Source organism: Helobdella robusta (genome assembly GCF_000326865.2).
Source record: "Helobdella robusta unplaced genomic scaffold HELROscaffold_127, whole genome shotgun sequence".
Classification (NCBI taxonomy): domain Eukaryota; kingdom Metazoa; phylum Annelida; class Clitellata; order Rhynchobdellida; family Glossiphoniidae; genus Helobdella; species Helobdella robusta.
This window is the reverse complement of record NW_008703699.1, coordinates 73,038-87,662: the sequence shown is the minus strand read 5'-3', so window position 1 is coordinate 87,662 and position 14,625 is coordinate 73,038. Positions and strand designations below refer to the sequence as shown.

Sequence of the window (14,625 nt, the reverse complement as noted above, 5' to 3'; positions counted from 1 at the left end):
ATTTATGTATTTATATATGTGTGTAGATGTGTATCTATGTACCAACGATTAACATACATGTAGGTATGTATTTGTGTTATCGTGGCTGCATGTTCTTGAATGTTGTTGTTGAAGTAGGCATGATCCGATCCGACACAACCTGCATTCCATTCAGTCCACATTCACGCACGTTCGTTCTGCTTTTTTGCGCTTGAAAGTTATTGATCAGCTGGCAATTATTCGCCGGAGGATAATGAAAATATGTGAATAGCATGATCAATGTTAGTCATCATAAAAACAACAACAACAACATCAGTAAAGACACCCCAACGATGACAGCATCAACACTAATCACAACAACACCAGACCACAGACGACGAAGCGTATGACTTAGGCCTATTTGACAATGCAACTCATTTCTCAACGGCCACTTCAAAAGTTTAGTGATAATAATAATAATAACAATTTTAGAACACGAAATGTTATTTATTTGACTATTTATGACCGTTAAAATTTTGCAAGCCACACAAACCAGAATTAGCATTCTATAGATATAAATATAAAAATTTCTCAACGTAAATAAAAATTTGCTGACCACATAGATATGGCAATTTTTTACCAAGCTTCAATATCGCCCATATCCACTCATCACTCTTTTTTCCCACAAATTATATTTATATCCAATAAACGCATACCTTCTTGTAGTTATGACGCAATTCGTGACGTAACGTGTGACGTAATACGGGAGATAATGAAAGTAAATGACTCTTTTGATATGGTTTGGTCTGTAGACGCAACTTTCTCCCGTCGCAATTTATTTATGACCGAAAATTAGTCGTTCATTAAAAACTTTTGTGTTGATATATAGTGGGCGCTTGTGAATTTATCTTTGCAAAAAAATTTAATTTAAATGTACAGACACAAACATAAACGAAAAAATAAATATTTAAAGACAGGTTAATTAAAGTGTTTGACTCCAAGACATTTTAGAAGAGGCACTTTGATGTTCGATAAAAATAGCAATCAAAATACATGAATTCGATTGAAATGAAACAAACTTGTGTTAAGTTTCGTAGATTGGTAATTGTTTACGCTTAAAGAAATATTATATTTAACAAAATTTATGAATGATATGATATTTATAAAAAAATGATATGCTTAATATGGCTGGCCTCCTTGTTTACAGGCAAAATCTTTTACTTATTTATGTACGTGCTGCTATAACTTTGCGTCGATGTATTTGATACGTAGACTGTACATAAAATTCATTTGAGTTTCTTTAACTAAGCTAATAATGTTGTGATCCACACAAATTTTTGTAAAGCGAACAGCACATCTCTACAAAAGTTAAACTTTTTTCTGAGATCCTGTTAATTTTATACAAGACTCTCACATCGATTTTGTTTTTCTCTTTTGTATATTCACGTCAACAAATCAAACATGCGGAAATTGTGCTAACATTTTTATTAAAAAATTTACCTTTAAATAAATATTTAAAAAGATGTCTTCTAAAATTTCAAAAATTTTTTCTGGTTTCCGTAAAAAACAAACCCCAAGCAACTCGTCGTCGTCATTGCAGCATAATCAGTCGGGAGGGAGCGCAGACGATTCTCCGACGATGTCCATATCTATGCCAACGAACGTCAAACATGAGTGGCATGTGGGCTTCAATCAATCCACTGGCCAGATTCAGGGACTTCCTCCAGTCTGGGAGGCCTGGCTCAAGCAATCAGACATCAGGTAGGTAAGCGTAGAAAAGAGGTTATCATCCATCGTCACTTTATAATCATTTTAGATACTCAATACTTGTCATGTGATTATTTATTTATATTTAATTTAATGGTTAATTTTTTTTTTAAGTTTAAATGAACAACAACAGAACCCTGGAGCTGTCATTGATGCTTTAAAAACATACGATAAAGCTCTCCGGCATTTATATGATCAGAAATATATCTGTGACACTCGATCAGTAGAAGATTTAATATTAATGAGTAATAGCAAAAAGAAGCATGAGCCAGCTGATAAAAATAAATTGAGTGCAGTATGCAACGAAAAAGAAAAACTGAGAACAGAAGAGAAGGTTATGACAGAATCAAGCAGTGAAGATTTAAATGAGAGTAGCAAGGAGGAAAGTTCGTTGAAGAAGAAAAAAAAGAAACTTTCTCCTTCTCATGATGATGACATCAACACCAACAAGACAAAAATAAGTGACGAGGAAGATGATGATGATGTGCCCCCTGCATTGCCTGACAAATTAGGCAAAATTAAGGTTGGCATGTAAAACATGATCAAACATAAAAATATATCTATAATTGAAAGATATAGACATGTATCATTATAAAATAAAAACAAATTGTAAAACAACTGCATACAAAAACAAAAATTTGTCTTACAAATGAATTGTGTAAATCTCTGTAATCCTAAAACCAGATTGATGATGATATGAGTTCGAACGTGAGCAAGAGACCGACACTGAGAAAACGTTCTGTCTCAGGAAAGTTGTCAGATGATGAAGTTATCACAATTCTCAGTCAGTTTTTTCATTGCTTGTTTTACTTCCTTCCAATTCTTAATCTATTTTGTATTTCAAGATTTAGTCATTGTTCAAAATTGGTAATCACTTATTAACTTTACTATCACTATAAATATTGATCTATTAATTTTTAAGGGTCTCTGGTAACTGCAGGTGATCCCATGTCAAAGTACATCACTAAGCAAAAAGTTGGATCAGGGTTGGTGCAACTTATCATTTGTGTTGTAAAAACTTTGAAAAACACCATTGACAGCTATTGAAATAGGGCAATATAAATTACAAAGATTTAATGATTGGTTGATAGTTATTATTACTTTTGCATCATCATCATCAGAGCATCGGGAACAGTGATTGAAGCGATGGACACCACAACAGGAAAGTCAGTTGCTATCAAAAAGATGGACTTGGACAATCAGCCAAAAAAAGAACTCATCATCACTGAAATAGAGGTCATCCTGCTTTTTGTTTTAGCTGTGACTTCTCTGCTCCTTCTGAGAATGTTGTGCTCGCTAGGAAGAGAAAATGTTTTTTTTTACACGGAGAGAGGGACATGCTACTGAGCAATAAATATGAATGGATATTAGTTTAATGCTTTAATGTATAATGCATAGCTTACATTGCAGGATTAACCTTTTTAGATGAGTGATTTAATTTCTTTTCATTATCAATTTTGATAAAGGTTATGAAATCTCGACATCAAGAAAACATAGTGAACTACATAGAAAGTTACTTAGTGAACAAGGAGCTGTGGGTGGTCATGGAGTATTTAGATGGAGGCGCACTAACAGATGTCGTTACTGAAACGGTTCTCTCTGAAGCTCAGATTGCCGGCATTTGCAAGCGTTGTTTAAGAGCTCTATCTTTTCTTCATAAACATGATATCATACACAGGTTTCTTAACATTTTTATACCAGCTTTTGAATGAACAAATAAAGTTGCATGCTGTTGAATGTAGTTGTTGGCTGATGTTGTTGAATCTTCAATTGCAGAGACATAAAAAGTGACAATGTTCTGCTCGGCATGAATGGAGAAGTGAAGTTGACCGATTTTGGTTTTTGTGCTCAAGTAACTCCTGAGAAGGACAAGCGGAACACGATGGTAGGAACGCCATATTGGATGGCCCCAGAGGTTGTCTCAAGGTCGTTTAGATACTTTCTTTCTATTTTTATTTTTTTCATCTTCTCTCATCTTTTTTTTTCAAGTCTTTCTTTTATAACTTTATTTCCACATCTTTCACTTCCATTATTTTAACATTTTAATTTCTTTGTTTTGTATATTCTAATATGTTCTAAAAATAAAATAAAGGATAGTTTTTATAATCATTGTTGACAAGCAGAAAGCAGTATAGTTACAAAGTGGACATCTGGAGCTTGGGAATCATGATAATTGAAATGTTGGATGGCGAGCCTCCGTACCTCAATGAAACTCCATTGAAAGCCCTCTTCCTCATCGCTGCAAATGGCAAACCTCAGCTGAAAGAAGTCGACAATGTTTCTCAGATGTTGAAAGAATTTTTAGATCTTTGTTTGGAGGTTGACGTCGACAAGCGAGCTTCGGCCGATCAATTATTGGATCACCCCTTTCTCGAACTCGACGATGGCTTAGTCACGCTGAAACAAAACATCATAGCTGCCAGGGGAGTCTTGAAGAATCAGCATCAACAATCATAACTACAGCAACTATCACAACCTTTTACTGCTTTCACTACCGCCTCTAACTTCTTAATTATTTATTTATGTACTTATTTTTGTTTTTGTTAATAATTACTACCAATCCATCATTTTACTTTATGGCCGACAGATTTGTTGTTGGGCTTCTAATGTAGGTGAAGTGGCAACTGATCATTTGAGTGATTCATTTTTCTTTACACCTAAACAATTCTTTTCTATTAAATTGTAGTGTGTTTTTTAGTTTACCTATTTATATATTATATTGTTAATATGTTTTTAAAATTTAATTCTAATGAACATTCCTATAAATACTCTTTGGCTTGTAGCTATGCCTTTAAACAGACTTTCTATGGTTAACAATTTATTTCTTTATTTATTTTTTCATCAAATATTTCCATTTTTAAATTTCATTCTCAACTATTTTTATAAAAGTCCACGCTATAATAGCCTCGGTATGCACGCCTAATTTTCCTACACTTATTTGTGCAAACGCGTTTGTGTGAAACAGATTATTACTTCATCTTTTTCATAATTCATTTACAACTTTAAATTCTAGTTTGTTCGTATTTTATTCATTTTTCAATTTGCCTTCTGTTACAAAATCATCTTTGTCATTACTATTTCTTGTAATTAAGAAATTTTATTTAATTATTATCACAATCACTGTTAGTATTAAGAAACAACTACAATAATGATTTTTAGTTCTATCCATTAAGCGAGATGATCTTATGTAATTTACTTTTAATGTTTAGCCATTTGTCAGATGATCACCTACACACTCACCCACCGTGCAAGACATGTGCACAATTAAACTCGTTATCATTACCACATAGCCATTCTTCTTATTACTATTCATCATTATTATTACTTTTTATTATTGTAATAATTCTTATTGACTCGGAAATATTCGTGTTTTGACTTAAATTTGTCGGTTGCAGTTGGCATAATTTTTAATGAGTGGCCCGCCACGTTTGTTTAATCCTTCTTTTTATGACTACGAAGCATTATGAACGCCGTGATTATAATTGTGCATGGTTTCTTATGCAGCACCTAATATCATCATCATAGTCGGTCGGTTGTTAATGGGCATAATTAAGCTGAGAATTATGTACGGATTAGCTGCTATTAACAACAGATTGAATGTGTGAGGGCATGAATTCTACTTGCCTTATTATCCTTTATTCACTGTTGGTTTTCCCGTGATGTTTATAATTTCAATGTAAACTTTTATCATCAGTATTATTTCGTAAAATATTATTCTGCGTGTAATGTAATTATTATTGTGTATACTGCGTAGGTAGTAGGTGCAAATGCAACCGTCAACATTCTATTACCGCTTCTTCACTTATTTATTCAGTTATTGAATTGTATGGATGCTTTTACGTTATTTCTGCAATTCCTATGTTGTAATTGTGACAATTTGCATTGTAAATTCATCAAATTGTATTTATTTTATAATTGTTATTTATTTTATAATGATGAATTGTTCAATCATTTATATATTCACACATTTGATGAGGCATCGCATTGGTAACGATTATTGCTCGAATGGGTAAAACGTAAAAATTTTCAATTTATCGTTTTGATATCTTGTGCGGGGTTCTTTAGACTATAATTTTTTAATAAATTTGTGAGTACGTTGATTTGAAAATGTTAGTCCATAGAATCTACTCCTTACTTCATTTGGAGCATTTTAAATGAGTTTTGGTGAACTCGGCTCGCCAATGCATCAACTTGGAGTGTATGCATTCATTAATACACGTTACAATGTAACACTGAGGATATGCTGCTGCCGAAGTTCAGTAGTTGTTCGTCTACTAATCCGACGACGTTATTCAGGTTCAACGTTATTTTTTCTGAATTTTGGTTAACTTTTTATCACTATATTTTATTAACTTTAATAAGTATCCACGTAAGTCATTTTAATTTATAGAAATATTGACAGACAGATAGATAGATTGATTGTTTGCTTATCGAAATAACGAATGTATAAACAATAGGTTGAACTACGGTGTTCATGAACTGAACTGAACTTTATAAAAATATTCATATTTTTATAAATCACAAAAGTACACAAACAGAAATTAAATTGAATGTCATCATCAAAAGTGGATAGAGGTAAACAAATGAATAAATAAACAAATAAATGACTTGAGAATTCAAAAAAGATAACTGAAAATGAAAAGTAATTATAATGACCAGATTTATGTGAACTCGTGTAAATGTTTGCCTTTTACATATCCGCATCTAACAAATGAAAATTTGAAGATAATGATGATGTGAAGATGATGATGGTATTGCAATAGGATTATCAAAATGATGATTATGAACCAACTTGAAAACTATTACAATTTTTTTTGCATTTGTTAAGTTTAACAAAAATTCTGAATGGAAAAAAAGGAAGAAATGCAACAAAAGTGAATGACTGTAGCAGACCTAGGAAAAGACATGCATGCAAATCTAAGTATACAATAAATGAACAAGTAACATATTATGATAATACGTGCAATACAAAACAAAAAGGAATTTTGTTCCCGCAGATCATGAACATGATTTCAAAATGGATGAAATTATAACAGAGTTAATAAAAATATGTGAGTGTATATGCTGATGCATAAGATTTAATATGCATTTATTAGTGTGTATGGAACTGCTCTTGATAGCAGTATGATGACGATCCGTTGTGAATACCTGGTTGATTTCACAAATAAACGAACTGATTGATTTATTAATCAGCATCATATATATAAATGTGTGTTGATAAAATAACATTGAATAACGAAAAAAGAAAGTGACTGAATAGAAAATTTGTAAGAAAACTAATAACCAACATAAATGGATGACAAAAACTTCACGATTGTGACGTGACTTCTATAAATACTTTCTCAATTGAAGACTCGGAAATATTTTTGTATAATAAATTGAATGTACTGAGACTAGTCACATGCAAAATTGAATGTATGAAAATAAATATTTATATATATATATATATATATATATTTTTCACATTCATTTTGTGGAGATATTTTCAGAAATGAAAATAGAGACAAATATTCTTCCACACTAAACTGAACACATGATAACATAAAAAATGTGCTTTAACATGAAATTAAATTATCATATAAACAACGTGTAGAAATATTCCCCACTAAAATCAGAAGAAGATCCATTTAATAGCATCAAGCAGGATATCAACATTACAATTGTTTAAAAATTCAGCCCTCCTTACACATTCACACCTTAATTTTAAACATTCAAAATCATCATTAAAACTTTTAGGCTGAGTGTCATTGAATTGCATAAGTTCTGTCAGGACCTGCCCCCGGCTGACACTTAACCACCCACCCAAAATCTCATGTCGATTAGGTTCAATGGCTGCCACCTTCAAATCTTCATCTGATTCCGGACCCCAAAAACATAATTCTAAGGAATTTCTTAATTTCATAACATCTGTCCATACTTTTAAATCGTTAGTATGAATGACGCGTTCTATCTTTTTCATAAACCTTTGGCATTTCAATTCAACTAGGGCCTGTGCTGTGATCATATCAGAAGAAGAGGAGGAGAGACCAGTTGAGTTTATATTTTTGATGTTAGTACTGCTGCTGTCAACGTCAGTGTTGTTGTTGTTGCTAGTAGTGTTGGTATGGCTGGAAGAGAGTTGTGATTTATGGAATGGTTGTTGTTTTTTATCTAGGCAAACCACTGTGGGTGGTGTTGTTGGTTTCTTGCAGGAGGCAACTAATTCTATCAGACTTTTGATCAGCTTGATTAGATCATCTATAATTTGTTTCTCAGCTACTGATCTGTTCTTCACAATCTCTGCATTCTTCCCACTATCAACACCATCTCTAGCCATCCTGATCTGATGAGATGAAAATACAACATCTGTCAATTTGTTGTTTATTGGATGCATCGACAGAGGAAGAGCTAATATCACATCTTCCATTCTAAGACTAGTTTTGGAATCTTTATTTTCAACCAAATCATCCAACAATCCCAACATTGTCATGGCAAGCCACCTCCATGGAGAAGATGATGATGAAGATGCTGCAGCAGCTGATAATGAATGTTTGCTTGATGGCAACATGTAACACAACTTATCAGTGATTGGTGTCGATATCTCTTTCTTTGAACATGAGATGACAGTGGACAGTTGAAATATTTTGCTGTAGGGCAGAATGTGGAGAGTGATGTTGGATTGATCAGTAGGATTCGATGGTGTAAAGTGATCCCAGCATGTTTTGACGGTGGTGGTTGTTGTGCGTGATGGTGCTGTGAGGTGGAAACTATGAAGAGGTTCAACATTTTTTAGTTGGTGGTTGACAACAAAAGTCTGGCTGTTTCTGCTGTTTGACTGGGTAAGTGTTTGCTGAGGTCCATCGACCTGAAGTTTATTACCAAGATTTCATATCATCATTAGAATATAATAATTAATACAAAATTATAAATAACAGTAACAATAATAATAAACAATGCCAATGGTTATATGAAGCAATCCAATTTCACCTACCATGATGACAATTGAGTTGGTGTGTTGTTGGAGAGCCTCAACATCTGAAACATCCATCTCATAGAATAATGCACTACCCTGCTTTACTGTTGGTTCACTTTTACTCTCCAATTTCTTAATTATGACCATTTCCATTGTCTTATATTCCTCAATAGCGATGGTTATATGTCGGTTGCCATGGTTACCGGTTGTTGTCATGGAGGTGCTTAAATAATTTTGTAGAGATCTGTGTGTGAATCTAGAAAGCTCTCTAAACCGATTCTGTAATTTATTAATTTATAATCTTTTAAGTTTGCTTATTTTCATAATTTATAAATATTTATTTATTTCCATCTATTTTAAAAGAGCATCATTCCAGCATCAAACAGACCTCAACTGAGTCTTCCAGTTTAATGCTGTTCAACATGCTTGCTTTCCAGCTCAAGCCTTTCACGTTCCCATCATTAACATCATCGCCATCATCATGATCTGCAATACTGCTTTTTATCATAATCATACTTGCATCTAATTTATCTTTGGTTCTTGATTTTCTGGTTGCCATAGTAACCGACCTGATGGCTGCTCTGGGGGCAGGTTTGGGAAGTTGAACGACAGGTACTTCTAGTTGGGATTGTTTCAAATGAGGAGATTGATGATAATAATGGCCAATACAATAATGAAAATGGAATGTAAGAAAATGAATGAATACTTTGAATAGGAGGTGCCTGTGGCAAAACTTCATACAAGTTACATTCACCTCCATCAGATGAAGTGCTATGAGCTGGCGATTGCAGAAAAGATGATGTTGTAGCTGCTGTTGTTGCAGTTGCATTATGTACTGGTAAGTCAGGCAAAGCACGTTGCTGCAGTGTGTTGTTGTAGATTTCTGTTGTTGTTGATGATGGAAATGTTGTTGATGATGTTGTTACAGCTGAATGAGTTGATGATGTTGTTAGTCTGCCAGTTGTCATGCTTACAATTTTCAAATTCTAAATTTTTTTTATAAATAAAAACGATTAGTTAATTAAATTATTAAAAAAATTCAATGAAATGTATGAAAATCATTTAAACTAAGGTGAAAAAGGAGAAAAACGAAAAAAATAATTACTTTATCAGAATGCTTTGACAAGAGATTTGGTAAAGTGTTTGATGCATTGTCAGTCTTTGTTCCCCCTCCTCCAAAACCATCTCTCTTCAAAATTTCATCTAAATCAGCCATAAATCCATCGATGAGAGATGTTTTATTGGTCAGAGCTGGGGATTTGAAAACATCATCTGTTGGTGATTGACTGGATACTGGCCCAATAGTCTCACTTGATTTTAATACTGATGGTTTATTGGTTGTTAAATTAATATTTGATTGAATGGGAGAAACTGATGCACCAGGATTGGTCGATAGAGGTGGAGGGGGAGGAGCTACCAGCATTTTGCGGGCTAATTTTGCTGTTACAATAAATAAAATTTGAATCATTTTTTTATGAATTGTAATAGATGGCAAGAAATGTAAATACTGAATAAATAAATAAATGAATTAAAATAAATTAATTAATAAACAAAATGAATGGAAAAAATGATTGATTAATTGGATGAAATCATGAGATTGAAATGATTTGAAAATAAACCTTCAGCTGTAGTCATAGATTTCCTACTTGAAGTGAGTTTTAACGTAGAACTTCCTCCGCCAATTATTGTACTTGATCTGATGTTTGATGCTGGCTCATTTGTTTGGCAAACAATTGAGGTTCCCATCATCTGATTAAGTTAACAAAAGACATTAAATGAATCAGTTTAAAAAAATATAAACATTAACATCACAACAACATTTTTGCTTGAAGAAGTTTTTAACTTATCAAAGTCCCCAAGGCCATCTGCATCATTGTTCAGATTATCACAACTGGCTCTACAATCTAGCTGTTCACATGATGATGATTGCACTGTCATCTTATTTGATGATTGCTTCCTGACCAGTGTCTCTATTTTTTCTTCAACTTCCTTCACAAAATCTTCACTAATTTGAGACTTTCTACTCACCACATCCACCTCTGGGGAATTCTCATATAAGGAACTTTTCATGTTTGAGCACACAGCCAAGGAAGTGCATTTGAGTGATTGGTTGTCAACCAGAGTTGAAGTTGTTAGGAGGTCAAGAGATTTTTTTGATACGATGTCACAGTTGTTAAGATTTGTTTCATCTGCTAAAACATCATTTAAAGAAGAATTTTTCTTCAAAACTTTTTCAGATTTTGATGTTTTGTTATCATCAATTTCTTTGTTTCCTCTACCAAGTAATTTTTGAAAGAATGATCTTTTTGGTGCATCTTGTTTTTTTTTAACATTTTTATTTCTATCAACCCCACTAGCATTAAGATCATTTTGAGCAGTGAGTGAATCAACAATTTCACCATTTGAAGCCTCATCTTTTTCTTCCTCTTTATCATGAAGTTTTTGATTTTGTAAAGTGGCAACTTTTTCCAGAAATTCATCATCAATTTCTTCATATAATCTTGGTTTATAATGCTCAGGAGAAAAGAAATTGCTTTCTTTAATGTTCTCATCAACATGAACAGCAGTAGAATTTTTTCTGTTCATTTTCTGTTCACCATCAACACTGACTGAAGGTTTGTCCATCAGTTTGTTTCTATCCACAACATCAGCAAGAATTTGTTTGGAATCTTTTCGACCAATTGTCATGCACTTCCTCTTGTAGTCAGGTGCTGGAGTGGTAGGCAGGCTGGGTGGCAGGTTGGTTGGCAGATTCTGTTTGGCCTTCGCTAACTGGCGATTTTTTTCGAGCGTTGAAGTGATAACATCAACAACTGTGTAAGGAGTTGCCATGGGACAGTAACTATCTACTAAATTGTCATCAGAATTTTTGTCACAATGAGATTCATCATCTGTGGAATTTAAATCAACTGGCTTGCCTGATGCACCTTTTGCAGTTATGTCATAAACCTGGTAATAATGACTGGTATCTTTTTTGATACTTTTTGAGGCATTTTCTAATTTGATATTTTTCTGTTGGCTATTGTGCAATAAATAACATGGTTTCACTGGTTTGTCAGGTTTTTGAATCGGGTTATTAATGAATTTTGATTTAGCATCTTCCTTGGAATTTAACTGAAATTTATTATTATTGTTGTTACTGGCACTGCTGCAAACCTCAGCTTCAACAATGAAATCATTCATCTTGTGGACAGCTTTTGGTTTAGAGCAATTAGCGCAGAAATCTTGCTTCCATGCATGCTGTGTGAACTGGGGACAGGTTCCAATTGTGGGACTTGACATTTTAGATCTAAATTTTAAATGAAAAATTTTTGACATGCTTATAAAAATATAAATAATAATTATATATTATATTTTTGCATAGCTTATTTATGTTTCTTTTTATATTTAATTTTTAATATTATAACAAAAATAAAAATGCCAAAATAGTTATAGCTATATGAAAATATGCCATTTTATAATTTATTTTAATTAAAAAGAAATTTATTATTTATTTGATTTTTGAATTTTTACAGGAATTACTTACAAATAGTAAAAATTTACAAAATAAAATGAACAAAACAAATGCATAAATTAATTTGTTGGTTCAGTTAGTTATTTAATCAGTGAGTGCAAAAAGAACATTTAAAATTAATTAATAAATCAATTAGCTAACTAAATTATACTAAGTTATTCATTCCTCAGTCCATCTGGCGAGGAGAATGATGGCGGTGGAGGCTGGACAAGAGATGCCTGCAACACGAGATTCATAATAATATTTTTAGATTTCCAAATATTGATGGAGTGCCGAAATAGATTTGAAGTTCAAGTTTATAAGTGTCTTATAAATAATTATATGATTAATTATTAATCAATTATCAGATGTCTGCTCTTTAATGATTTAAAACATTCAGAAATTGTCAGATTTTGTTTGAAGCAGCAGATGGTTTTTAAGTATTTAGGGCAAAAATTGGTTACTGACCCATCAATATAAAAAAAAAACAAAGTGTAAAAAATTTAAGTTGCATGCAACGCTAAGGGTAAGAATCTTTCCTTTATCTTTTTTTATTCATCAATGCGGCACCAGTTTTTGGGAAGACTTAATGGACAAAGTACGAAAGGGCAAAATTCATCATCCTACAGTTGCCAAATAGTCATTCTTTTTACATTTTATTTATTAATTTGCCATTATTTTTTTTAATTCCCCCTCCCTTACGAAATCGTTGTAGAAAAGGACGTCATGTTAACAGTAGTTATTTTACTGCATTTTAGTTAATCAGCCGGTATAAATAAAGGTTGCATTAAATTCATATCAAATATTTTATTTTTCATGTTTTATCATTTCTCTTCCTCACTTTTTGTATTTATTTTCTCACTTATTTGTTTAATTTTGTTTCACTGCCTTGCATGTTGTTACAGTTTCTGCGTCTGTCAGATCCTGATTTTTAAATAATAAAAAAAAAAAAATGACCAAGTGTCATACGCAAATAATGAAATATATATATATATATACGTTGATATAAATTTTTTTATTAGTCTTTATTATTGCAGCTCTGACATACGCAGAACCACTTACAATGTTACAGTTGTGTTATGGTGTAGTCTCAAATTATTTTGAATTCTCTCAGAGAAATTTAAACATTTTACTATATGCTAGTTACTTTTATCAACCATTTAAAAAAAATTCATTTTCATCGCGATATCGATAATGATTTTTGTGACCTGACTGATTAAAAAGCATCAAAGAAAATTTTAAAATAGGATGGAGAATTTGTTATATTGAGATATTCGTATATAAAGCGAGCAAAATTTTAATATAAAAGCGCTTATAAATCTACGCATATTGGCACAGCTTGGCTCGGCTCGGCTCGGCTCGGCTTGGATGTTAAGCCAGGTGTTTGTCTCAAACTATTTTGAAGTCTCCCCTAAAAATTTGAACTGCGTGCGTATATATGTAGCACTGATTACTCTTGCTTTTTCAATGAATTTATATAATAGGCCCTATATATATTAGGCGAGCAAAATTTTAATATAAAAGCGCTTATAAATCTACGCATATTGGCTTAGCTTGGCTTGGCTTTGCTCGGCTTGGAATCGGATGTTAAGCAAGGTGTGGTCTCAAACTATTTTGAAGTCTCCCCTAAAAATTTGAACAGCGTGCGTACATATGTAGCACTGATTACTGTTGCTTTTACAATGAATTTAGATAAAATATATATATATATATATATATATATATATATAAAGCGAGCAAAATTTTAATATAAAAGCGCTTATAAATCTGCGCATATTGGCACAGCTTGACTTGGCTTGGCTTGTCTCGGCTTGGAATCGGATGTTAAGCAAGGTGTGGTCTCAAACTATTTTGAATTCTCTCCGAAAAATTTTGGTTAAGACTGTATAATAGTGTAGTACATACATTAAATAAGTTTTTTACTGATGTGAATGATTGAAATGATGAAAATGTATGGTTAAAACGAGTATAAATAGAAGCTTAGAAAGTGTTGAAATCAGATCAGGCATTTCTGCTTCGCTCGAGTCGGAGTGCCTGATCTCATTTTTTTATATTTAAATTTTTTTAATTTATTTATTTTTATTTAATTTTATTTTATATAGAGCTATATAGAGTTATATAGAGTTAGCATGTCTGTGGTTTGTGTGTTTGTATGTTGTATTTTTTTATATTTTAGGTGGGTTCTTTAGTGGTTGCTCATACATACATACATACATACATACATACATACATACATCATGTTTGTTTGTGTGGTAGTATTTTATGTTCTTTTTTACTCTTTTTTCTCTTTCTTCATGAGTCTTGAGTTAAGTTAATGAAACATAGGTAGGTGAGATTAAAAATTAATTTATTATATAGGTAGGCTAGGGCATAAGGTAATTTAGTTACATAGGTAGGTTAGGGACTATTCTTTTACTCTACTTGGTGGTGTATTTTTTGTTATGTGTTTTTTTTT

At 32.3% G+C, this 14,625-nt stretch overlaps 2 protein-coding genes across 2 annotated transcripts; one reads left to right on the top strand and one right to left on the bottom strand.

Moving 5' to 3' along the window:
* Positions 1 to 2,649: 2,649 nt before the first annotated feature.
* HELRODRAFT_92246 (hypothetical protein) lies at positions 2,650 to 4,182 on the top strand (the record flags this gene model as incomplete). The annotated part of the gene is made up of 5 exons (XM_009013998.1): positions 2,650 to 2,711; positions 2,847 to 2,961; positions 3,192 to 3,403; positions 3,502 to 3,651; positions 3,846 to 4,182. Coding segments are annotated over 5 exons (876 nt in total), but the record flags the coding sequence as incomplete, so codon positions are not given.
* Positions 4,183 to 7,336: 3,154 nt separating this feature from the next.
* On the bottom strand, positions 7,337 to 11,959 carry HELRODRAFT_183986 (hypothetical protein; the record flags this gene model as incomplete). Its single annotated transcript, XM_009013997.1, has 9 exons — positions 7,337 to 8,569; positions 8,696 to 8,956; positions 9,066 to 9,163; positions 9,247 to 9,295; positions 9,432 to 9,560; positions 9,783 to 10,000; positions 10,058 to 10,117; positions 10,297 to 10,426; positions 10,496 to 11,959. The coding sequence occupies 9 exons, from the start codon at positions 11,957 to 11,959 to the stop codon at positions 7,337 to 7,339; spliced, it is 3,642 nt and encodes a 1,213-aa protein (XP_009012245.1).
* Positions 11,960 to 14,625: the final 2,666 nt, after the last annotated feature.